The 26,612-nt window shown below is 37.7% G+C and overlaps 1 protein-coding gene across 1 annotated transcript in view; it reads left to right on the top strand.

Annotated features, from left to right (window-relative positions):
• The window catches only part of NKAIN3 (sodium/potassium transporting ATPase interacting 3), a 575,178-nt gene that overhangs the window by 267,035 nt on the left and 281,531 nt on the right, over positions 1-26,612 (top strand). Inside the window, exon 2 of the mRNA XM_057737552.1 lies at positions 26,468-26,605. Coding sequence (XP_057593535.1) covers positions 26,468-26,605 — 138 coding nt within the window. The remainder of the gene's footprint in view (positions 1-26,467; positions 26,606-26,612) is intronic.

The following is a 26,612-nucleotide window of genomic DNA, read 5'->3' as shown; positions in this document are numbered from 1 at the left end:
ATATCCACCATGAAAGAAGGAGATTTTGTATTTTTCATTATCTCCCACCACTCTCGACCCCTTCCTCACCCTCATAACTACCTCCTACCATTTGCCAAGCATAAATAAATCAAGTTTTGGATAGATCAGTGTTCAGTGTTTACAACATTCTATAAGCACTGTTCATAACTGAGCCGTGTAGTGTACCACAATTAGATTTCCATTCTTCAAATCTTATCTTTTTGCTAATTAATTTTCTACATATCTGTCTCTGACTCCCCAACTCTCCTCCATAGTGTAAATCTGTCAGTATGCTTAAGCACATTGGTTATTCTATGAAATTTATTTTGGAGACATCTCTCTCAGAATCCTCCAGCCTGGGTGCTCTCTGGGCTTGCTCTTCTGCTGTCACCTGGAAAGCCTCCTCAGCCATCATTTTGGGTGTTTGAGGGTTTTTTTTTATCTTATTTCTACATGGAATCTCCTATTGTCTAAATGTCTGTTACATTTTTGTTTACTCTTTATTATGGTAAAGCACTTCCTCCAGTAGATTCCTGAAAAACAGGGTGAAAGAAGCAGTGATATATATATATATATCATTACTATGAAGTCTTATGTTAAAGACGTGGAGTACTATCCAGCCTTTAAAAAGAAGTAATTCCTGTCATTTGTGACAACATGAATAAATGTGAAGTCTAATGGCATTGTGAGTTTACATCCTTTGTATATTTATATAATCTGCCCCCCCCCAACAAAAAAAAAAAAAGAAAAGAAAAAGAATGGAACCTTCCTTTTCTAGCCAGTGTTCTGAAATGTCATAATGATGTAGCTTGTTAGGGTAATTTTCATCCATTTTGCTGAGCCCTTGGTTGGAGAGGAGGATCTCTCATCTGGAAACTTGTTCTTGGGCTCTGAGAAATTTTATTAGATTACTTTGGGTTTTCTGTTGTTTCTTTAGGAACTCCTATTATTTAGGTATGTATCTCTCATCCATTTTCTCCTATTATCCTATTTTTAATTATATTTTCTGAGATATTTTCTCAAATTTATCTTACTTAATGAGTTTTCTGTTACTGCTATATTTTTAAATTTCTGAAAGTTCTTTTTTGTGTTACTAGTGCTTCTTCTTTAGCACATTCTATTCTTACTTTATAAATGTCATCTCCTTCTCTATCTCTGAAGATATAAATGACAGGTTTGGGTTGTTTCACATTGTGACTGTGGACTTTTCTTCTCTCTACACTGTCTCTTTCTTCTGAGTTGCTTTTTAAAATTTTTGAATTCTTTTATGTTAATGACATGTTATGATCCTTGCCTGCCTGCTCACATGGAAAAGCAAGCTAATACAAATCTCCATGTGTGTGGGTGGGTCTTACTGCCTGTGGACTTTACTGTAAAGCTAGCTGGCCAAATTTTTGCCCCTGGGGAAGACCCAGATGGCTGCATTGCTAGATCTTTTCTCTTGGTCTGGTCAAATCCCTCAGGGAGGCTCTTGCCCAGAGAGTGGAGGCCCAGCTTGGGAAGAAAACTAGGGAAGTGGCAGTTTGTAATATCAGGTTTGTAGGTTTTCAGGCCTCTGGTTTTCTCTACAGGAGGCTTGCCACTGATGAGACTTTGTGTTACTCGGTCTAAATTTTGTCAGCATCTCCAAAGGATAAATGTTTCATTTTCTACCAGAATTAAGAAGGGACAGTCATTCTGCTGCATGGAGTAGGGAGGGGATCTGAGGTCTAAGAGCTTTAATTTTTAATTGCTTTTGCAATATTTAAAGCATACAAAATTATGTAAAAAAAAAAAAGATATTGCATATACCCATACACCCACTACCAAAGTATAGAAAGAACGCGCAATGCACAGTTAAGTGTTCCCCATACACCTTTCCAGTGTTACTCCCTCTCTCCTTTGCTTTCCTATTTATTTTCAGTAAGTGTATACACGTAAATCTCATGTAATATTTTGCATGTAGTTAAACAGGCAAGTTTTTCCTCTCACCATTGAGAGTCTCTGTGAGATGACTCATGCTTGAGTGGGTGATCTCTTCAGCAAAGACATATATTAGAAGAAAACTGTTTCTGTGCAGCCATCAACCTGCTTTCTTCTGTAGCAAACCATCTTGTTACCTGAGATTACCCGTGATGCTACTACTTCCACACACTCATGTCATTTTTCTGAACCAGTTTGTCACCTGCTGGCTTTTGCTAGTATTCCAGGCTACTAGCCTTCCTTTGGTCCACCCTGCTTATTTGATGTCTAGAGAATTTAGAGATCATTTATTTTCCTTCCATGCCCATTCCAGAAGGAGCATGTAGGAGAATTCCAGAAACTTCACGCTATGTGCCATGCCTTCAGTTTCTATGTAAACAGTGGTTCAGAGGTGGCACTGCCTCTGAGGGCCCCATAGGAGACAGCGTTGATCACATTGCAGAGTCCCATTGGGATTAGGGGAATCACAGAGGGGCTTCAGCACACATGGCCACAAATGGCCGGAATTGTCTGCCACATTGGTGCAGAACGTGACAGTTCCTGGGCGCTATACTTTTAGCACCCAGAGAAAAATGCTAATCTTCTATCTGCTTTGTATAGTCGCTTTCATTAGCTACTCTGGCAAAATCTTTGCCAATATGTAGCATCCTTGGTACCCAGGAAACTGGAAATCTCAAACTGGTTTCCTGAATTTAATTCTTTTACCATCTTGACATTCCTCCTATTTTAGGTGTTTGGTAATATATGGATATAAGTGTTTTGGCCCACATCTCCCAGAGTTTCAAAGGTTTTCACTTATTTTTTGTTTTTATTTTTTATTAGTACAAATCTGTAACATATAGAAAATTTCTTAAATGCAGTGAAATGGAACACGAAAAAAATTATCCTGTATTATTAGCCAAAGGAAATTACTATTTATATTTGTGTGCTTTTTTTCAAGTTATTTTTCTTTACTATGATGATAGAAACAAAATTGGCATGCTAAATTTAAAAGATAATTTTTTGATTGCAATGATATTATGTCTTCACTGTAGAAAATTTGGAAAATACAGAAATATATAAGAAATTTAAGCCCAGAATCTGAATATTCAGATATAGCCACTTTAAAACTTTATACTTTTATATTTTTAAGGCCTTATTTTCTAAGTTTTCATCACAAAAGTATTAAATGCTCATTTAAAAAATATAGATAACTGTTATAGAGCACAAATAATTAGAATTCCTTTTTCAGGGTTATCTTTCTCTGAAATAAGCTTCCTCGTGCTTTAGCTTCCTTAAAGTTGGTTATATATTTTCCCAGACCCCCCTGTGTATTACACTATTTATAGCCTTTATATAAAGAGTGTATTTCCTAAGATCCAAAGGTACATATATATTAGGCACACTAAAATAAATAGGTGTATACACCAACCTTTAAATTCTTTTACTTAAATAAAAGTATAGGGCCAGGGCTTCCTAGGTGGCACAGTGGTTAAGAATCTGCCTGCCAATGCAGGGGACATGGGTTCGATCCCTGCTCCAGGAAGATCCCACATGCCGCGGAGCAACTAAGCCCGTGCGCCACAACTATTGAGCCTGAGCTTTAGAGCCCGTGAGCCACAACTATTGAGCCCATGTGCTGCAACTACTGAAGCCCACGTGCCTAGAGTCTGTGTTCCGCAACAAGAGAAGCCACGGCAATGAGGAGCCTGCGCACCACAACAAAGAGTAGCCCCCACTCACCACAACTGAAGAAAGCCTGCACACAGCAAAAAAAGACCCAATACAACCAATAAAATAGATAAATAAATAAATAAATTTATAAAAGTATAGGGGCTTACCTGGTGGCACAGTGGTTAAGAATCCACCTGCCAATACAGGAGACACGGGTTTGAGCCTTTGGCCGGGAAGATCCCACATGCCTCGGAGCAACAAAGCCCGTGTTTCGCAACTACTGATCCTGAGCTCTAGAGCCTGCAAGCCACAACTACTGAGCCCACGTGCCACGACTACTGAAGCCCACACGCCTAGAGCCCGTGCTTCACAACAAAAGAAGCCACCACACTGAGAAGCCTACACACCACAATGAAGAGTAGCCCCACTCTCTGCAAGTAGAGGAAGCCTGTGCACAGCAATGAAGACCCAATGCAGCCCAAACTAACTAACTAACTAACTAACTAACTAAATAAATAAATAAAATAAATCTTTAAAAAAATTTTAAAAAAAAGTATAGCATAAATACTATTCCACAACTAATTTTTTAAATTTGGTCATTTACAATGAGCACATCTTTTATCTCAGTGAATATTAATCTATCTCATTCTTTCAAATGACCTCTTGGGATTAATATGCAATAATTTATGTGAAAATCTTTCAACAGATACTTAACTTTGTTTCCAGTTTTTTCACTAGTACACACAACACTGCTGTGTGTATCTTTATACATACAGCATTTTGCATATGTGTGCAAAATTTTTTGTCAGATTCCTAGAAGTAAAATTATTCAATCAAAGGATATATGAATATTTATCCAATTAATGGGAGGTCCAATAACTTTCCAAAAAGACAGTATAAATTACACCAAAAATATATAAACATGGCTGTTTCTTCACACTCTCATGAATACTGAATACTGTCAATCTTTAAATGTTTTGCCAATCTGAGCAAATCTAAATTGTCAATAGTAAGTATTATTTTAATATATTTCCTTGAGTATAGCACTCATCCAAACCTGATTTTTTGCAAGCACAGGCTGTTTGCTACTGGTATCTGATATCCTATGTAGAAATACTACATTCCCCAGCATGCACTGCTTCCTACTCCTGCTTCTGTCTACAGTAGGTTAATGCATTACTCTCATGCCCATATCCATCTCAGAATTAGAGGATAAGGTTCAAGACTTTCATCAGACCACTCATGTTACAATCCTAGTCATTTTCTGGGCATCGTAGTTGGAATTGATGTAGAAAAAAGCACTTACAGGGGCAAAGCGGATGCTTTACATTGGCTACCTAAGAAAGCAGAAGCTAGTTTCAAAGTTGCTGTAAATCTTGCATTTCTGATCTCAGGAGCACATGGTGAGATACTGAGGTGATTGTGAGTAGTAGCATCTAGGTATCTATATTCACATTGCAGGTTTGGATGGTTTCCAAATAACGAAGCACAAATGGGTACTAGTTGTGCTTTTGGACCTAGTCATTTCAGAGACTATTTCTCCCAGATTCTTCACTTGGCCCTTTGTCTGTGTTGTGCTTCTCTGAATTTTCACTGTTTTGGTGTCTTCATCATAATCACTGTATGATTTCCAAAAGGCCATGTCATGAGTATGAACCAGACACTATTTTAAATAGTGGATTGCCTCTAGGTGAAATATTTTCTATAATTTCATTCTATGTAAGCATAAGTGTATAAAATGTTGGAAAAGGTAACAAAAGGAAATATAATAGTAGATGTTTAGGTCTTGCCATTACACTCAGCACACCATCCCGAGGATTCTGACAGCGGGTGTCAGGGGATCCACCACAGCTTTAAATATTGAATGATGGGATTTATGCCAATAGAGCATATGGTTTTAAATGAACAATGAATATTCTATTATCTGGTGTGTGATGCCAGGGGAAAAAGTGGATTTGTGAAGATCTGGTGCAGCTGAGCCTACATCAGAGGCAACCCTTTTCATCACTGGCCTAAGGTCTAAAGATGGATTGAGGGACTCATTTGAAGAAGTCAGACGAGGGTGAGGTTGTTAATGAGGTACAGTGGTGCCTCACAATGGGACAGCAGCTGCTACCATCAGATACATTGTAAATGACTTGCTAGTGTCTCTGGTGATCGGAGCTGCCTGAATTTTCTGTCATCGGTAGCATGGTGACTTCATCTCTGTCCTTGGAGAAGTCTCCGTTGGTTCATCTCCCTCTGGTAGCTCCTGATCAGTTATTATCACGGGACCATATCTCCTTCCCTCCTGGCCTCAGAGGTTCACTTTTCTCCTGTATGGGTTTGCCAAAACCAAGGTAACTAAAAGAACAACATGTCAGGAGGCATATTATTAATACTTAGTAAATATAAGGCCCTGGCTTATGGCAGCTTTAGGTGACAATCAGGGGCTTTTTCCTTTTTATTCATTTTTCATCGGAAGGGAAAACTCAGAGGCCAGTAGGCTGGTGGTGAGAGAAATGGAAGGCTGTTTCATGACTTTAGTGATTACATTTCTGCTGTTTGAATTGGCTTTAAAATGCTTGTAGAATTTCAAGGCCCCTGGGCACCAGCTCAATGATGCTCTAAACACGTGGTAAAACTGCTTCTCTGATCACCCGCAAGCAAATACGGTATGAAGGGTCAGCTGTCACTGGGCTTCAAGCTACAAGGAGAGTCTAGGATGGACCATTTCCATGGCTACAGGGATTGGCCCACTGCGTGGCATGCGGTCATGATGGAGGTAGTCTCTGAGGCACTGCTTCTCAGATTTGAATGTGCACACGAGTTCGCTGGGAATCATGTTAAAACATGGGTTCAAATTCCATAGTTCTCGGTGGGGCCTGGGATTCTGCAGTACTCACCAGTCCTCACCAGCTCACAGGTGCTGCTGATGCTGCAGGTGCACATTCCACACTCTGAATATATGAAGTCTTGGGTTCTAAATCTTTTAATTAGAACTGAAGATAAAAACACAACCTCTGTGGGTTTGTGATCCCTTGAGTTGTACATCTTGTACTTCCCATCCACTCCCATGCTCTTACCTGGATGTAAGTGAACAAAAATTGAATTTCTGCAGTGATCAAAAGGTGATTAATATTTTTCTAATCACCCCTTTATTCCTCCTGAGTTTGCAAAGTAAACTTGCTAGAGTTAAAGATGAGCTTTAAGAAGTCAACTGAAACTGTGTTCAGTGTTTTACTATCTGAAAATAGTTCATATTTGCTGAACTGTAAATGCAGGACATGGGAACATTTGCTAAGAAAAGTATAATGTTAAAGAAATAGTTTTACAGTTTCTGATCTGTTACCTCCCTGTTGGGACTCAGTTCAGCCCTTCCCTTCAGCTAGGGTCACTGCCATTAGGGCACCGTGACGCCCCTCTGCGTGGGGTCCTCGCACTGCTCCAGGACCAGCTCTGCATCCCATTCCTCCCTGGGTCCATGTGCTGCTCAGAGCACTTGGCACTTGTAAGTTCTCAATGCATGATAGTGAAAAAAATCCCCATTGGAATAAAAATATAAAGTAAAGTATGTCAGGTCACCCCAGTACCTCAGGAAATTAATGTTGCAACAAGTCTAATAACATGAAAATTTTATATTATGCTAAGTGAAAAAAGTTGGATGTTACAATGCACTTTCGTGTGTTTACAATTTTTAATATACACAAATAATAAACAAATAACAAAAAGGAACAAGTGAAAGAGAAGTGTAAGCCAGTCAAGATGTAGGTTATAGATGATTTAACTACCTCTTAAAAAGTATTCCTTTTTTTATAATACAGTTTTCAACAAATTATAGGAAAAAAGAAACCACATTAGTAATATTTTAGACATCATTTGTACTTCCTTCCACCTATTTAATTGCAAAAGACCACCCTACATAAGACTCCCTTTAGAGAAATTAAACAGATTTTGAAAATATTTCATTAACTATAAGAGTGAAGAAATTTTTATAGATTATGTTAATGCTCTCACTTTTCTTGTAAACTCTCTATAGTATTCCCTAAAATTTGATGAAAGTCACAGGGCCCTGAAGGAAGAGCATTAGTCCTCATCCAGACACTCAGTAAAAAGCTGTTAGGAATTCCTTTTATCAAATGAAGTGCAGCAAAACTCCCACATCTTTAAATCCAATTGGGGATAGGATTAAGACGGCAGAGTAGGAGGACGTGCACTCACTCCCTCTTGCAAGAGCACCAGAATTACAACTAACTGCTGAACAATCATCGACAGAAAGACACTGGAACTCACCAAAAAAGACACCCCACATCCAGAGACAAAGGAGAAGCCACAATGAGATGGAGGAGGGGTGCAATCGTGTTAAAATCAAATCCCATAAATGCTGGGTGGGTGACTCAAAAGGTGGAGAACAGTTATACTGCAGAAGTCCACCCACTAAAGTGACGGTTCTGAGCCCCACGTCAGGCTCCCCAACCTGGGAGTCCAGCAATGGGGTGAGAAATCCCCAGAGAATCAGACTCTGAAAGCCAGCAGGATTTGATTGCAGGACCTCCACAGGACTGGAGGAAACAGACACTCCACTCTTGGAGGGCACACAAAAAAATGTGCTCACCAGGACCCAGGGGGAGGGAGCAGTGACCCCATAGGAGACTGAACCAGACCTACCTGCTGGTGTTGGGGGGTTGCCTGTAGAGGTGGGAGGCAGCTGTGGCTCACCAAGGAGACAGTGGCACTGGCAGCAGGGGTTCTGGGAAGTGCTTATTGGTGTGAGCCCTCGCAGAGTCTGCCATTAGCGCCACCAAAGAGCCTGTAAGCTCCAGTGCTAAGTAGCCTCAGGCCAAACAACCAAAACGGTGGGAACACAGCCCCACCCATTAGCAGACAAGCAGATTAAAGTCTTACTGAGCTCTGCCTACCCAACCCTACCCACCATCACTCCCTCCTATCAGGCAGCATGCACCAGCCTCCTAGATAGCTTCCTCCACAAGAGGGCAGACAGCAGTATCAAGCAGTATCAACATTATTTCATCTCGTGGAACTGAAAACCACAGCCACAGAAAGATAGAGAAAATGAAAAAGCAGAGGACTTTGTACCAGATGAAGGGACAGGATAAAACCCCAGAAAAACAACTAAATGAAGAGGAGATAGGCACCCTTCCAGAAAAAGAATTCAGAAAAATGATGGGGAAGATGATCCAGGACTTTGAAAAAAGACTGCATACAAAGATCGAAAAGTTTACCAAAGACCTAGAAGAATTAAAGAGCAAACAAACAGAGATATGCAACACAATAACTGAAGTAAAAAATACACTAGAAGGAACCAACAGCAGACTAACTGAGGCAGAAGGGCAAATAAGTGACCTGGAAGACAGAATGGTGATAATCACTGATGCAGAAAAGAATAAGGAAAGAATGAAAAGAACTGAAGACAGCCTAAGAGACCTCTGGGACAGTGTTAAATGCACCAACATTCGCATTATAGGGGTCCCAGAAGGGGAAGAAGGAGAGAAAGGACCCAAGAAAATATTGGAAGAGATTCTAGTTGAAAACTTCCCTAACATGGGAAAGGAAATAGCTACCCAAGTCCAGGAAGCGCAGAGAGTCCCAGGCAGGATAAACCTAAGGAGAAACATGCCAAGACACATAGTAGTCAAATTGACAAAAATGAAAGACAGAGAAATGTGATTAAAAGCACCAAGGGAAAAATGACAAATAACATACAAGGGAACTCCCATAAGGGTAACAGCTGATTTCTCAGCAGAAACTCTGCAAGCCAGAAGGGAGTGACATGATATATTTCAAGTGATGAAAGGGAAGAACCTACAACCAATAATACTCTACCTAGCAAGGATCTCATTCAGATTTGATGGAGAAATCAAAAGCTTTACAGACAAGCAAGAGCCAAGAGAATTCAGCACCACCAAACCAGCCCTACAACAAATGCTAAAGGAACCTCTCTAAGCGGGAAACATAAGAGAAGAAAAGGACCTACAGAAACAACAACAAAACAATTAAGAAAATGGTAACAGGAACATACATATCGATAATCACCTTGAATGTAAATGGACTAAATGCACCAAGCAAAAGACACAAACTGGCTGAATGGATACAACAACAAGACCCATATATATGCTCTCTATAAGAGACCCACTTCAGACCTAGGCACACATGTGATGGAAAGTGAGGGGATGGAAAAAGATATTCCATGCAAATGGAAATCAAAAGAAAGCTGGAGTAGCAATACTCATATCGGCTAAAATAGACTTTAAAATAAAAAATGTTACAAGAGACAAGAAAGGACTTTACATAAAGATCAAGGGATCCATCCAAGAAGGGGAGATAACAATTATAAATATATATGCACTCAATATAGGAACACATCAATACATAAGGCAAATGCTAACAACTGTGAAAGAGGAAATTCAGGGCAGAAATAGAGACACAGGTGTAGAGAACAAACACATGGACACCAAGTGGGGAAAGCGGGGAGGGTTGGGGGGGAATGAATTGGGAGATTGGGATACTAAACTGTACACTCTAAATATATGCTGTTTATTGTCTGTTAAGTGTATCTCAATAAAAGTTCTAAAAACCAAAAAATAAATAAATAAATAAATAAATAAATAAATAAATAAATCCAACTGGGTAGTCTGTTCCCCACTGCACTCCTTTTCTTTTGGCCTCTGTACTACACCTAAGTTATTATTTTTTTTTTCTAACTTAAAATCACATCTTTGTTTTCATCTTGTGTAAAATCTAGTCTCATTAACAGGTACGTCCCTTCTACTTTCTGCCCACAGCCTTTAAGTTTGAAAATGAGGTTATCAGGTAAAACCAGCTAGAGCTGATGTGGCCACTTTAACTTTTTGCATTTTCAGCTGAGAAGGAAAAATTCTGTTCAGAAATTTGATCACGTGATTGCCAAATTGAAATCATTTGATTGATGGTGAACAAATTCTCTTTTGCTTAGACTAACTTATTGATTCCTTTCTCTTATCCAGATGGACCCTCTTGTCACTCTCTTCCAGTCTTCCCCCTACTGATCTCTCTCTCTCTCTATCTCTGACTCTTTTGTTCTCCCTGAAATGAGCTGTACTTCTACATAAACATCTTTGAATTAATTTTTATTCAAATATTTGAGACATTATGTCCACATGTACAAATGCATACATAACTCATATCTGCACATTTTCCTTGTGGCATCCTCATGTTTCTACAGTGCAACGTTCATGAGAAAAGAAGAGTCTCCTTTTGTTCACTTTGTGCCTCTAGAGCCTACTGGATCTTTCATCCTGTTTTCATTGAAAGAATGAATTTCGAGAATTAGAGCAGGAGCAGATGCTATTACTAGTGAGATAGGAACTAGTGTAGAAAACCAACAAGTTACTAGAAACTCTTACGATTAGAGTTTGCATGTCCACATTGATTGCCCTTTTGCTCGTACCTCCAATCATGTCACTTTTGTTGATAAATACTTCTCATTATCCTTTGATTCACTATTTGCCGTCAATCCATGGCCTCTAAAAGGTGTTTACCCTTTCATTTTCATACGAGTTCCCCCTTTTCCTTTGAAAAATGTGGGTGACACTCAAGAAGCTGTAATTCCATCTCTTCCCTGAACTAGGACAGCACTTGGTTTTCACCTCTCTTACATCCTTTATATCATTCTGCTCCATCATTTAGGAACTTGACTTATGACTCCTACTAGATTCTAAAGCCCTTTTCAGAAAATAATGATTTCTCTCCTTTTGTATTTTAATCTCTAGCATTGCCTAGGTTGGATCCTGGAACATCCTTGACATTGGCTGAATTGAACTTAGAATTGGAGACACTCTGTACAAACAATGGAACACAGTTCCTTTAAACAAGGTGTATCCAGAGATGGAGAGTAGAAATGATTTCCAAAGAGTCAGGTTCTCAAGGGAAAAGTCATATTTTTTAAACTTCTCTGAGGCAAAAACGCGCATTGCATTTTATACAAATAAAAAAACTTTGGTGCATTTAATGTGTTCCTGTAAAATTAGATGTGCTATACATTGTAAGGGATTTTTACAGATTCTTACAATAGGATCTCCTTTGTATGGAGGATGGGGAGAAGAGTGAGTATATACAAGAAGAACAGGTCAAATGTGTCTTTGGCTGGCCAAGAAGAACACTGTAAATTCCTTATTTTATTTATAAATCCTGACTCTGTTGTCCCAGAAGCACTTCAGAGCTACTGATGTTCTGCTGGGGGTTTCCGATACTACCTCTGTCACCCTTATTTCTCCCCTTCACTGTTCTGCAGTATTTGTATGGCTGATTTATCTGCCGAATTCCTCAACTTGACTGTGGGCTTTGGGTGGACTATGACCCTCTACTTAGTCCTTGACACAGAGTAGAGGACAAACATTTTAAAATTGGGTTGTTTATGCAAAGCCCCGTAGTGAACAATGATTTAAAGAAGAGAAAACTTCCATCGGCGGCTATTCTGGAAGGTGCGAAAATAATTCCATCATCTCCTTGAGTATTTTTCAAATGGTACTCCTCCCTGGTGGATGGGGGTGGGGGGGTGGTGGAAGGCAAGGCAAAGGATGAGTCTCTAGGGTCCCTAACTTCACTTCAGCTCAGTATCTGTTTTCTTCGGGCTTCTGTAATTTGAACACAGTGTCATACAGCCATAGGGTTTTTGTTTTGTTGTTTAAACCGTGAACTAGTTTGGTTCGAAATATCAGTGCAGTTGAACTGTGACAAAGAGAAAAATCAAAGGAGCTGTGGGAATAATGCCTATCTGTGCCTTAGTAATTATTATAAAAGAGAAAATAAGAGAAGAATCTTAAAAACCAAGAGAAATTAGTATTGCATTGTTTGAGTGTTTGGTGCTGGAATAGGGCTTGCTTCCGACTTACAAACTTTTAACTCAACCTACGAAGGTCAGAGAGGACAGAAAGCTATTACATTTGAACAGTGTTTTGAGACCTTTGGAAATAAGTTTGTAAGTTGAGTTGCATTCAGAGACAATAGGGATACATCACTGTAAAAACCAACCCATCACTTTTCCAGTAGTTTCAGCAAGGAGAGTTTTGGATGCAGAAGTCAGGTGGGAAATGTGTGAAAAATGTTTATTCTTAAAATACTGGTAGACAAATCTTGATATCAGAGATAGCGCTTGCCATGTACATTTTATTTGATCCTGCATCTTTGACTTGAGTAGCATCTCTCTTGGGAAGACTTGCTATACCTTTACTCTATTTGGGTGGAAAACCTATCTTTTTTATCACATTTCTTTGCAAATGTTTTCAATCAGTCTTACTACCTGCAAAATACCAAAGTAGTTGAGGACGTGGGTCTTTCCATCGAGTGCCCTATGCCTTGACCCAGGACATCATTCATTTACTCAACATAAAACTATGGAATTCAACATGTACTAAATATTATAGAGCCACAGATACAATTGTTGAGGAAATACAGAGTGAGGACCTTGCTGGACATTGCTCAAACTACATTTACATATCACAATCAGTTCTAATATTTTCTACATTTTACTTTCTAAATATGGCTTCCTTTTCTTGTTTATTTGAAGAGGTATTCTGACTAATTTAGTACTTATTAGAATAAAAATAATATTCTGGCTCCAGATTTCCACTGGAAAAATACCAGTTTATAATTTTGCTAGGGTGTTCACCACATGAATCTGATAATCCCTTAATGAAGAGTTTGATTTCTTTGCATTGGCCATCTGTCATAATGTAGTGCCTGCACGCTCTTCTTAGTTAAACCATAAAGATGAAAGTCCCATCTTGATGAGCAATTCATTCACATTTCCATTGTTATGGATGTCATTATTCAGTGACTAAAGAAGCATCCAGGTCTCATTAAATCTCATTAAATCGAGAGAGTAACACAGACATATATATACTACCAACTGTAAAATAGTCAGTGGGAAGTTGTTGTATAACAAAGGGAGTCCAACTCGAGGATGGAAGATGCCTTTGAGGACTGGGGCGGGGAGGGTGGGGGGGGCTTGGGGGGGGCGTCAAGGAAGGGAGGGAAGATGGGGATATGTGTATAAAAACGGATGATTGAACCTGGTGTACCCCCCCAAAAAATAAAAAAAATAAAAAAAAAAAAATCGCCATGCCATTCGGGAATGGCACAACGTGGACCAAGTGAAAAAGGAACAAGCTATTTCTGAACTTAACGCCAGCACTCCTGCCTCTCTTTTGTCTGGTTTGATACATTGAAATCTCAGTTAATGCTGTTGACAAGTATGTACACTTTTAGTTGCCAGCCAGGTCTTAACTTTCACAAAAGAACTGCTGGAGACGTTCTAGCCCTGAGACAGCTGCTGGGATAAAAGGCACCTTTCACTAGAAAACACCACTCTTTCCTCTTGTGGTGTGCCCTAAAATGCAGCAACGCAGCCACTGGAGGGTGACTCTGAAAGCCAAGGTAGAGAAAGAAAATTGCTGGATTCATGGTTGGCAGTACAGAGTTACATAAAGTTGGCCATACAATTGCAATCTTGCTGGAAAATCAATATGTGTTGCCATGGCGAGATGGCTATAAGAGGAAAAACAGATGGTGCTGGTTGTGTTGGAGACAAAGAAATAAAAGCTCCAAGTCTCCTTCCATGTAAAAGTTATATAGAATTCAATAATTTAGGGAAGAATAATCAGGCTTGTATTACCATTTTTATCACATTAATGCAGAAATATACCATGAAAATTGTTACATTATTCATATCCGTGTTTCCCAGTTCAGGAGTTACCTCTCTCTCATTCCGCTTGTCAAATCATTTCCCTTATTTCCTCCAGCTCATAAATGCCCATTTTATTTACTCAGTCTATCATGATTTAAAGCAGGATTTCCCGCCAATCTTGTATATTTTCACTGCAAGTTCTCTCTCTCAGAAAGAGTCTCTTCTCTTACTCTAAAGAGAATCTCGTTTGACAAATATTTATTGTACGGACACAATATACAAAATACTGCTATACTCTTTGTATGTATGCTATCTGATACAAATATAAGCTGACTTAGGCCCTGGATTATCGAAACCTTATATCTTATGCCACAGACTGTTTTGCCCTCAAATATTTACATGATGAGAATGAGCATGCAGTATTTTTTCTGCTTAATGCATGCTGATTCATGAGTTTCTAAAAATGCATAATTTAATAATGAAAAATCAAATTTTAATCACTATTAGCAAAGAGGATTTCTTCTTTTATTTGTTCCAAAATTTAGCATTAAACAATAATACTGCCTGATGGAGAACTAGATGAGTTTCCTACTTTGCCTCAAAATACAGAGATAACCTATGTCATTAGTTTCCTAATAAAGCACATCAGTCAAATTTTGTTTCCTTTAAAAAAGACTTTTTTAAATTCCATGAGAGGAACATGTAATAGAGTCAATATATTACTTGAGATCAGAAGCATCTTTGGAAGATGTATTTCTGGCAGAATGGTAGAATAATTTCCTTGAACATCACTGCTGTTAAAAACAACTGTAAATGTCAGGTTTAAAAGATGTTTTACTTGCATCAATGAGTTCATGAGAAACTAAATTTTAAACTTGAGCTTCATCTTCAAAACTCAAAGAATGGGGAAGAAGAGACACTCCCAAAGGACTGCCCAAGTTAGGAGTCTAATAGAAGACCCTTCTCATAAAGCTGGAACCCCATACATCTGTAGCTTCAAAGTGAAGGTGAGAGCTAGACCCAAACCTATCCCCAAAAGACAAGCAAAAATGTCTGCCTCCAATCTTGGTACTAGGTGGAAAAAAGTTAAAATGTCTCCTCAATATTCATAAAAATAGATCAGCCCTCACGTAGATTTGTAAACTAAATTCACATCACTTGAGAGACCAGAGAATATATAAGATAAGAATTTAAAGGGATGGTAGTAGGCTTTTAGTGTCCCCAGGCACCTGGCAAATACAAATGAAAATCCAAAAGAAAATAAAATTCCTTTTGGAGGTTATCTGCCTTCAAAATAAATCACAAAATTTCCTGAAGATAAAGTTCCCAAGGAACTAGATTCACAACCAACAATTCAGAATATACAAAGAACCAAAGGGCCATACCTATAAAGCAATGAATAATCAAAGGGCTGAATCAAATTCACAAAGATATCTATCAGGCACAGAACATGAGATAAGCATAAATTAATATGCTCAAAGAAATAAAAGAGGTTTGAGCTAAGGAAAGAGCAAAATGACTAAGCATATTTGGAAAAACTCAAATAGAATTAACAGAAAATATATATATATTAACTTTTAAAAACTCAATGAATGGGTTTACCAGATTCAAAAGAGTGGAGAAAAATAATGAATGGGAAAATATTTTGTGAAGACTTTATACAGAATGCAATCTAGAAAAGCAGAGTTAGAAAATATAGAAGATTAAGAGACAGGAAGATGGAATGAGAAGTTCTGTGTGCCTGAATGGAGTTCTGGAAGGGAAAAAAGAGAGGCAAAATAAAATAACTGTAACTATTTGAAGAGAATTTTAGCTGAAAATTTTCCAGAACCAATGAAGAGCATCAATCATTAGATTCTGGAAGTCCAAAATTTACCAAGAAAGATAAATTAAAAGACATTCACACAAAGATACATCATAGTCAATCCTCAAAACTTCAATAACATAGAGAGATTTTTAAATCAACAGGAGGGCTGGGGAGAAGACATTGCCTTCAGAGGAAACATAAACAATAGCTCATTTCTTACTAGCACCGTTGGGATCCAGCACATTTTTTATTGTGTAGAAAGTAAAATATACTTAATGGGAAGTGTTTTTAAGTGTTTAAATGAAATAAAGATACTTTCAAGTGAAGAAAAATGGAAAGTTTGTCACCAAGAGACCCTCAATTTAACAAATTTAAAAATATATTCTTCAGGAAACAAGTTTTCCCAGAGAGAAGGTCTGAGAAATGAAAAGAAATGATGATCAAGAAGGAGCTATATATGTGGGTAAATCAGATACAAACATTGACTGAATAAAACAATAACAATAATAATGTCAAGATAGAAAACTATATGTAAAAATACCTATTTGGGGAATTATAGTGTTCTATGATTGTATTGTTTGAGAAAAAGGGTAAGATGATGGTTAACTTTACACATGGATAACTTATGTATATGTGCTGACAAGTCTAGGGTGATTATTTAAAGAAGAGAAATAAAGCGTTGAAACTAATATACTTGAAATTAATGAGGGGATAAAATGGAATGGGAAAAAACAGATAATATCAAAAGAAGGGATGAAAGTAGAAATAAAATCTTACACATGGCAAGAAAAGAAAAACAAAGCAAGGGTAATAGAAACAAATCCAAACATATCATTAATCACAATAAACATAATTGGACAATAAAAGACAAAGATTCTCAGGCTGAATTGAAAATGATAAACTGAGTCATATGCTTACAACATTTATTTAATGTGAGTTTCTTACAGATGACATACAGATGGGCCATGTTTTTTTTTTAATCCACTCTTCCCATTTCTATCTTTTAATTGGTGTATTTAGCCATTTACATTTAATGTGATTCTTCATATATTAAGGATTGAAATCTAACTTTTTATTTTGTATTTTCTGTTCACATTTTTTTCATTTCTTTATTTTCCTTTCCTGCCTTCCTATAGATTATTTGAACATTTTTTAGAATTCCATTTTGATTTATCTATAGTATCAAATAATTTTAAAAACTCTTTTCTCTTGGTGAGGATATCTATTGCTTGTCTTTTTTCATTCAGTTTGAGATCTTCCTGGTTCTTGACCTGGCATCATAAATATGTTCTTCTGTATCATTAATAGCACTTTAGGATGCCATGTGGAACAGTAATTATACTTATTGCACATAAAATTACAAGAAAAAGCATTATCCTTATAAAGAAATTTACAAGTATGGATCTTCACTAGAAGCAAGGGAATGACTGTGTCTGAAGACACACTCAATAAAAGCTCAGGTTGTTGGTGGTGTATCTCTGTACCATCAGTGTAGCTCATAAAATTAACACTCATTCAACCCCTGTCACTAGAAGAGGGGCCAGAAGACAGATAATATGATAGGTTCTAATTCATGTAGTTGATTTATACACTTACAGTCTAAAAACACTGGAAACCAAGAAGGTGATCAAGCTTCCTCTGAGAAACATTTTAATGTCCAAAAAGTATGCATGATTGGAAAGTGATTAATTCAGTTTGTCCCGAGTCTCTGAAGATTAAAGACCCCCATATCAAGTTGATAAAGACTATGCCACCAGATTAGATCATAGCTCTGGGTTAGTGATAACTGTGAAGAAGAAAATAAAATGCAAGTTTAACACCAGAAACACCTCATTCGCTGTCTAAGGTTTTCACCAGTTCTGCAAATAGAGATGTGCTCCACAGTCAGTGGCTTCCCGCATCGTCAGCATCTTTCCAAGGACACAGACAGCAACAGGGACACTCAAGCAGTTGCTACATAGTGAGTGGAGGATAGCAAGAGAAAGACAAAGAAGACCATCAAAAGAAGAATAGACAGTTGAAGTTCACCTACTTTAACACCATGAACTAATTATTACTTAGATGTCTATTGGACATTCTAATTTTCAAGTGAGAATGGTTTCTCTGTAGCATAAATACTTTGACATGTTTGTTTTCTTTTCCATATTATTTTTTAAAGAAGAAACATTTAATTTCCTTCCCAAATGAAAAAGCTAGTTCTTGCTAAAAATGTATACTTTAAAGGAATTCTTTAAAGAAGGAATTTTGCAGGTGGTCTTTACTACAAATAAACACGTGAAAAGGCCCTTAAAGAAATTTTCGGCCCATAACCTTCTCTCTGTGTTCTCATGCTGGGTTGCCATTTAAGTAAAACCTCCATGGGAGTCTTAAATGCCACAGCAGGAGTGTTCCCGCCAGCTGTTTGTGGGATTGTATAGGTCACCCAGCCTAGGGGTTCAACTTTAGTGTTCTTGGATCCATTATGGCTCTACTGGAGGGTTGAAATTTAATCTTCAATCACTGTTCTGTAACAAATTGGCACTTTGGGCTTTGGCTAAAATAGCTGCCTTCTTCCTGGCTTGAGCTATGCATGAACTGGAACTGCAATTTTTAAGGTCAGCTTCTGCTTGGCAAAGTCGGAGGAATTAGGGTGTAGGAGAATTTCTGGCAGGGGAAGGATACTTTGAAGCTGAATCAAGTGTTGTAATCGCCCTGTTTAGAGATCAAGGGACATCTTCAAACAGGTACTAACAGATTATTCCCTCCTGCCTAATTTTTGTGAAATTCTTACCCAAAACATTATTGACTTAGTATGAAAAAAGGAAGCAGAGCACTCAGTGCCTAGTTTCTTTATGGCATGGTTCGTCTTAGGTCTCTCTCAGTGTCTGCAGGGCTAGCAAACAAGTATGAAAACTCTTCTCTTGACAAGAACCTGTTGGTAAAATGTAAGAATCTTTCTTTCAGACTTCATGCTGCCAAAGGAAATATTTTAAAAGTTTACTCAGTTTTAAGAGCCTCATTTCCCTTAATTAAACTCCACAGTTTGAATCTTTGTGATTTAGTTAAGCTAACCGGGTTGATATGAGAAGAGTAGTTATTAAAATAATCCCTAACAGTGATTAACCCAAAAGTTATTGTTAGTGGGTTTTAAGTTTCCTTCCAGAAAGATTTTTGCCCAGTCCTTACCTATTATTTATATTATCCTGATTATATTTGATTAAAAAGCACTTGACTTTTTGTGCACAAATCAACAGATAGAGAGGAGAGGGCTTCCACACCTGAAGAGAACTCACTGATGACATTCTAATGATTGCATCAAAAGCATTTCAAACGTTTTTGTTTGCCTTTCTAGTCTCTCCACACTGAATTCATTAATTGTTACTTTTTAATAATATATATGTAAGATCTCACTTCCTAAAATGACCTGGTATCACATGATTTTTGTAATTCCTGCCTCTCAAAGCAGACTCTGCACTCTAGAGAGACCGAAAACTACAAATTCTCTTTCAATGAATCCTTCTTGAAAAAGTCAGAGTATTCTGAATTTGGTTATTATCAGTAGAGTGGCTTGAAAATAATAAAAACTTCTGTGTGAGTGTTGCTATCAATTATTAAGTATCACTAGACATAGCCCAAGTGAGTTTCCTCGTTGTTGACGTGAAAGCATCTTTATTTAGGCAAAGAATAAGGCCTATTATTTTTCTATTTCAAATAAGGTATTACTAGGATATATGATATATGCCCTGGTATATATACTGAGAATATTTATCCTTTCCTTTACCTTATGCCTTGTTGACAGAGCTTTATAGATACTTTTGTGGAGTTAGAGCTATATTTATTTACATCAAAATTCCAATACCTGTATTAGGATTATAATGCTACTTCAGTGAGTTTTTCTGGACAGAAATCTTCCTATGGGTGCAGGAAGTTTTGAGAGAACTCTGGTCACCTCAGTTGTGGGGTTGGACATAGCAGGAGCTGGAATAGATGGTGACATTATCTCAGATGTGATTTTCTGGGGTTGAGAGAAGGTTAGGGACAGCTCAGGGCTCTTCCTGGACAGGTCAGGGCCTGGCTGAGACATGTATACATCGCAACTTCATGTCAGGGTCCCATCCCTGAGAAAGCTAGAAATTAAGAGAGTAGGAAATAACAACCGTGTAGTAGGCAGAATATTGGCCCCCGAAGATGTCCACGTCCTAATCTCTGGATCCTATGAGTACCTTTCCTTACATAGCAAAGGGGAGTTAAGGTCACTGATGGAATTAGGTATTCAGCTGCGGTTAAAATGGAGAGATTTTTCTGAATTATCTAGGAAAGCCCAGTGTAATCAATCACAAGGATCTTTAGAAGTGGAAGAAGGAGGTAGACAAGAAGGCACTAGATGGATGGCAGCATGAGAACTTGACTCACAGTTGCTGGCTTTGAAGATGAAGAAAGAGGGCCAAGGAATATGGGCAGCTTCTAGCAGCTGGAAAAGTCAAGGAAAGGAAGTCTCCATTGGAGATTTCAGAAGGAAGGTAGCCCTACCTGCCAACTGCTTGATTTTAGCACAGCAAAACTCATTTTGGACTTCTGAACTACAGAAGATAGTTTACTTCTGTAAGTTTGAGTAATTTGTTACAGTATCCGAAGAATAGCAGTAAGCTAATACACAACTGCTAGCACTTATTGATCACCATCTAAAGGGCTTGATGTGCATATCCTAATATTTAACTGCAAGATTACTATTATCTACCTTTGATGAAGAAATTGAAGCTTAACTAAGATAGCCCAGCGGTTAAGTTTCTGAAAAATGCAACTTGCCTCTTCTGAAGGCAAGAGGGAGGGATTGCCTCACTAAAAATGGATGGGGTGGGAGGAGAGAGGACTAAATCATGAAACAGTCCACTATGCCTCCTGTGTTATTTCTCTCTCTTGTGAGAGAGCTTATTTCAGAATTTAACCTCATTAAACAGTGTACATTTTATTGTATGATTTCAGGGTAGTATGGAAGAAAGCATATAGGATCAAGACATAAAGATGCTAGTCTGATCTCTGATGCTCATCAGCTGATTGTTCAGAGTTTCTTCATATAAGGATAATAATATTTATCCTCTTTCATTAGCATCAAATTAGGTTAGTAAATAGGGGGAAATGTAGTGTTAAATAATGTCCCATTCATAGTATTACTGTTCTTTTAGGCTTTAGAGCACTTTTAAAATTCAGCGCCTTACTCTCTGACCTACTGAGAAGTTGGTGAAATAGTTGTAATCCTTCCAGCTGATATGCTGAGTCGGTGGATGAAATACACTAAAGAACTTTCCCAAGTGAATTTGCGGTTCATAAATGCCCTTCACATGCATCTTTCAGCTCATCAGCTTCCATAAATCTGTCCATGTGTGGTGCAATATCTGCTGCTCTCTAAACAGGAAACTTTCCTTGATATGTTACCACAGTTCCTATTTCTTCAAAAAAAATAGATTTGTATCACAACATGTGGCTGTTTTCTGATTTCCAAAAATTGTTTATTCGACCAAGTAGTTAGTATCTTCATGATTGAATTGTAAGAGTAGGAAGTGCCCGTTCAATTTCCTTGAGATTCAGGGACTCAAAATGTATACAGAGTTCAAGAAGCCTTTTCAGATGTTCTGGAGACAATTGCTGAGTAAAGCTAATTCAAGGAGCACACTTTGACAATCGCACTTGGCCTCAAGGAAAATACTCTTCCTCCGAGCCCTCCTGGTTCCATCTCACCTGCTGCATATGCACTCATGGTCATTCAGGCCGCTGGAGATGGCCTATTAGACTTGATTTGACTTTATTCATTTCACTAAATGATTGGTTACTGGCTTCACTGGAAGAATAGCCTTTGCTGTCTAACACTGCTACCAAAAATAACACAAAATCATGCAGAAACTGTGAAGCCCTTAACACAATCGCTATCTTTACTGGATAAACCAAATCATGAACAGGCCACATCTAGAATTCCTGGATCCATTAAAGTCTGTGAACATCCTAAGGCTTGGTTACCTGTCTATAGACAAGAGACACTTCTCCAAAATAGCACCTGCTTTAATATAGTGGTAGGTCTGCAGGTTCTCAGGACTTTTTGTGGCATGTCTCTGTAAGTAGGCTCGTGATGCAAATGCTACCAATCTTTCTATTTATTATTTTAGAGCCATGAAAAATATTCACAAGTTATAGCTTAAAATATAACATCATAATTTGGCCAAGGCCAGGTCTATGAACACAGAAGTTTGGCATCGCCAACCTCAAGCATGAAAATTCTGTTGGGATTGAGTAGATATGCGATTCTAGAGCAAAAGAAGCAAGGATGATAGTGGCAGAGCTGAGGGCTCCACGGACTTTCCAGACATAAAGAAACCTCCTCTAATATCCAAAAGTTATTTGAAATGACCTGGGATGTATCAGTTTCACCAATAGGAATGTTAGAGCTTTTAAATTCCCTCTTTAAGGAAAGATTCAGTCCTTCATGGTTATAAAATACTTAGCTCATGAATTCCTAGACTACAGGTTATATAGAAGGGCGTATCAGTCATACAATATGCTTTAATTTCACAGTCTTTTAGGAAACCATGGTTTGATCAAATACTTTCCTACTATTCCACTAACGTGTTTTGATCTTTTTTACTGTGTCCGATACTAGTGAGCAGGGAAAAGTCCCAGGGGAATGGAAGTAAAAGGCAGCTCACCATGAAGTTCAACCTCCAAGAGTACTCACTTCTTAGGAATGAGCATTCTTACCCAGCTTTTGTTTGGACAGAAGCGTATTGTGTACATCCAACCTAGGTAAATGCCCAGGGAAATGTTTGGTCACCTGGAGATTTTATGGCTTTAATTAAGTGTAAATGCATTTTCACAATTTGTAATAATTATGAGCTGTTAGGCAAAACACTGTGTGAAGCATTAAACATAATATATGAATCAATAAGAAAGCTACTGCATTTTAAAGATAGCCCTGTTTGTCTCTATCTACATTGCTTGGGCATCATAAGGAAATAGGGACAATTCCTGAGCTGTTGGGAGTATATGTGGTTAATACAGGATGCAGTTAATGAATCACAGGTTTATAGGAAATATTTTCACCTTGGCGCCTGATAAAAGGAAATGCCTGACCCTGCAGGAAGAATTTTAAAACATGCCCCCTTCCCCTTGCCATATACAGAGAATTTATATAGAACATTCAGCCTCTTCCAAGTTCTGTTAGATATACTTTAAAGGGTCAAAGTATACTTACATTTTATTCCATGATCATAATGAAGACTTCCAAGCTTTCTACAACTGGATTCTGAAAGTTACAAGCCAATAAGCAACATTCCCATTATAATGAGTGTGGGATAATTTTTCATGCAGCCTAGGTATGATCTAGGGTTACATTTCTTTCCTTATAGTTCCAGTGCTGCCATCCGTGTGCCACTCGGGGAGAACGTTTCAGTGGCTTCTTCATATTTACCTTCAAAGTCATGTTCAATTTTAATTTTGTTAGTATTTTTCAGCTGTACTCCATCAATGATTTGGTCTCCTCCCTCCTTTCCTTTCCTCCTTCCTTCCTTTTTAATAAGATTCTGTTTGCCTTTATTTTTTTACTTGTTAGGAAAAGATACATATTATTTTCCATCATATTCTTATAGTTCCCAGAGTGTTACCTACTTGACCTTTCACTTGGAAATGATCCTGTTGTTCCTGTTCTGTTTTAAACTGGTGACTGGTTAGTTTTGCTTTCTCTGGAGTGTCTCGTTGCCTTTCCATTTTCTTGAATTCTCTCCCTTTATTTCAACCTCAAGTTCTTCCAATGTCTCATTCTTTCTTTTTGCTATGGCATATCCTCAGAGCCCTCCATCCTCTGCTTTCACCCGGACCAGGTGCTTCCTCTTGATGCTGCATCACACATTTGATGACTTTCTTTCACTGCTCTCCTGAATCAGAACCGCTGTTTTCTAGGTGCCATATTCAGTGGTGTAGAGGTAAATATTTAACCATAGGCTTTCATTACAAAGAAACAAGACCTTGTTTTTTTTTAGCATTTCCTGATGTCCATGTTGTAAATATAATGGCCAATGTCAAGTTCCCTGTGGAGTTGGGAAGAGATGCACCTGATTCATGCTTCCCAGCCAGCACCAGCAGCTTGAGCACATCATCGATGAGACCGTTTTGACAGAAATGTTTCTAAAATATATTCATACCTTTTTTGAGTTAACAAAGCAAACCTGTGGCTCTAGGTCATCGTTATTAATATCAAGCTCTAAGGCAAAAAGTGGTATCTCTAATGATGACATTTAGAGGAAATATATTTGCCTCTAAACTAAATGACTTAATAGCTGAACATGGAAATTACATAAAGTAATTAATACCAAATGCAATGGTATTTGTTTACTTTTAAAAGGCTTTTTTCCATTGTTTGTTGACTTTTTAAAATACAATACTCAAATCTAGTTTTCATGGTGTGTATAGTCGTTTTAGCTGCCTTTCACCTGATCCTTGATATGATCTCTTCCTTGTGTGTTTGTTGTTTGTTTACAGCCTCCTATTTATGCTCTTATTTCAAGTCACTGTAAATCCATTTTAAGTTATCAGAGAATGAATATTAATAAGTAGAGAGACAGGGTGTCTCCAATAAAGAATGCAGATTTTCTAATGTGTGGTGTTAATTTGGCTTCCCTTTCATTGTGCGTGTTTTCTTTAATATCATGAAAGAGAATGCTATCCATGCATCTTCTGACAGAAGAGAAAATGGGTTTTTCTCTGTTTGAAAAGTTCACTTTAAAGGTTTTTGAGATGCGCGACAGCTTTAAAATAGGGTTGCTTTTCAGGATAAATTGCCTGCAGCTGCTCTTCAGGATTTTTTTTTTTTTTTTTTCTGAGCACATCCATCCTGTTTTGACATAAAAAACTGCATATTTACATCACTGATGGGCTAATAAATAAAATGTTGAGTTTTTAGGGGAAGGTTCCTGGGAACTAATTAGAGTCACGAGCAGAGACAAGCGGGCTTGAAAACACGATGCTGCTTCTTATCTTGCTCTGACTCTTTTGTGTTTTAGCCATTTCTGTGCATCTTCCCCTTTGCAAGAGCAGAGGGTGGTGACAAATCACTTGATGATCAGGAAATACCCATGAAATGAATGTGGTTCTGGTGTGGTTGTCTTTAGGTATTTGCTCGTTTCTCTTCTCCTCCACAGCTTACTGAAGGTGAATCTAAACCAAGGTAAATTCAGCTTTACTGGATAGAGGACATTTCTTTATGTCCAGGAAAATTAAAGCTCTTCAGGCATACACCTGGCACATAACTAGAAAAATACCTAGGGTACCATTTTCATTTCAAATCTGTAGTTTTTTATGCCAGCAGTATGGTTAATCGTTGGATCATTTTCTTAGAATTACTATTTTATCACAGTAAATGTAGAAAAATGCTTGATATGTGTAAAATTCATGTCCAAATACAGCAGGTGGAATTATAAAATTTTTAGATACAAAATGCAATAAATATCATTTGTACATGATAACGACATTGTTGGCATTCACTGGACTATATGAAATTTACCTGTTTCATCATAAATGTTTTAAGTATATATTTTGATATAGTTTAGAATTGTTTAAAAATGTAATTGTAGATAATGCAAATGTAACAAACTGTGACATGTCTAAAATTGTCATCAACCCATAATTTTTATTTGCATATTTAAAAAGAATTGTACCTAATTGAAGATGAATTTTTCATGTAAATATATTATCTCAATCTCAATAAAATATGGTTCAAAGGAACTACCTAACTCTAGTTTTAGATCAGGGGCTAAAGTAGATAAATAAGTAAGCTCATTTTGAAAAAAGAGTTATTGGAAATAAATAAGCCTCATTTTGAAAAAGTGGTTAGTCATTGTAATCAATGACAATCTAAAGAAAGGAAAGAAAAAACCCAGAAGATTTGATAATTCATGTTTCACACAGGAAGGCAGAGATGGGCAATTTCTGTTATTGTTTTGTTTTTTTCCAAAATAATAATAGTCCTAGCATTGGAAGCCTGGAGTTACTGTTCCACGTATGTTATACTAAGCCAATCATTTTACTAAAAATAAAGATAAGTTAATATCTTAAAATATGGTATCATAAAGTATCTGCCTGGATTTGCTACTATAGAAAATGATTTCAGGAGTATATTCCTAGCTCTCCAGACTGGCTTAAAATCTACTTATACTTGAAGTCCTGATATTCAAAGTTATCTAAGTATATTTTCTGAGCGAAGTTTCAGAAAGCAGTGCGTGAAATGGGTATCATAGTCTTAGTGATGACAGCGTCTGTAACTGCAATGGAAATTGCAGCCTTCTCCAGCTGTGAAGCCAAGATTAACATGGTCTGATGGTGCTCGGTTGAGACGCTCATGGGCTCTCTCTGTTTTGTTGCAGCTCTCAGCATTAGAGAGGCAGATCTTTGACTTCCTTGGCTTCCAGTGGGCGCCCATTCTTGGGAATTTTCTACATATCATAGTCGTCATATTGGGTTTGTTTGGAACCATTCAGTACAGACCTCGATATATCGTGGTGGTAAGTT

Source organism: Hippopotamus amphibius, chromosome 5, assembly GCF_030028045.1.
Source record: "Hippopotamus amphibius kiboko isolate mHipAmp2 chromosome 5, mHipAmp2.hap2, whole genome shotgun sequence".
NCBI lineage: Eukaryota > Metazoa > Chordata > Mammalia > Artiodactyla > Hippopotamidae > Hippopotamus > Hippopotamus amphibius.
Note: the sequence above shows the minus strand (reverse complement) of the source record. Positions and strands in the feature narration are given on the sequence as shown.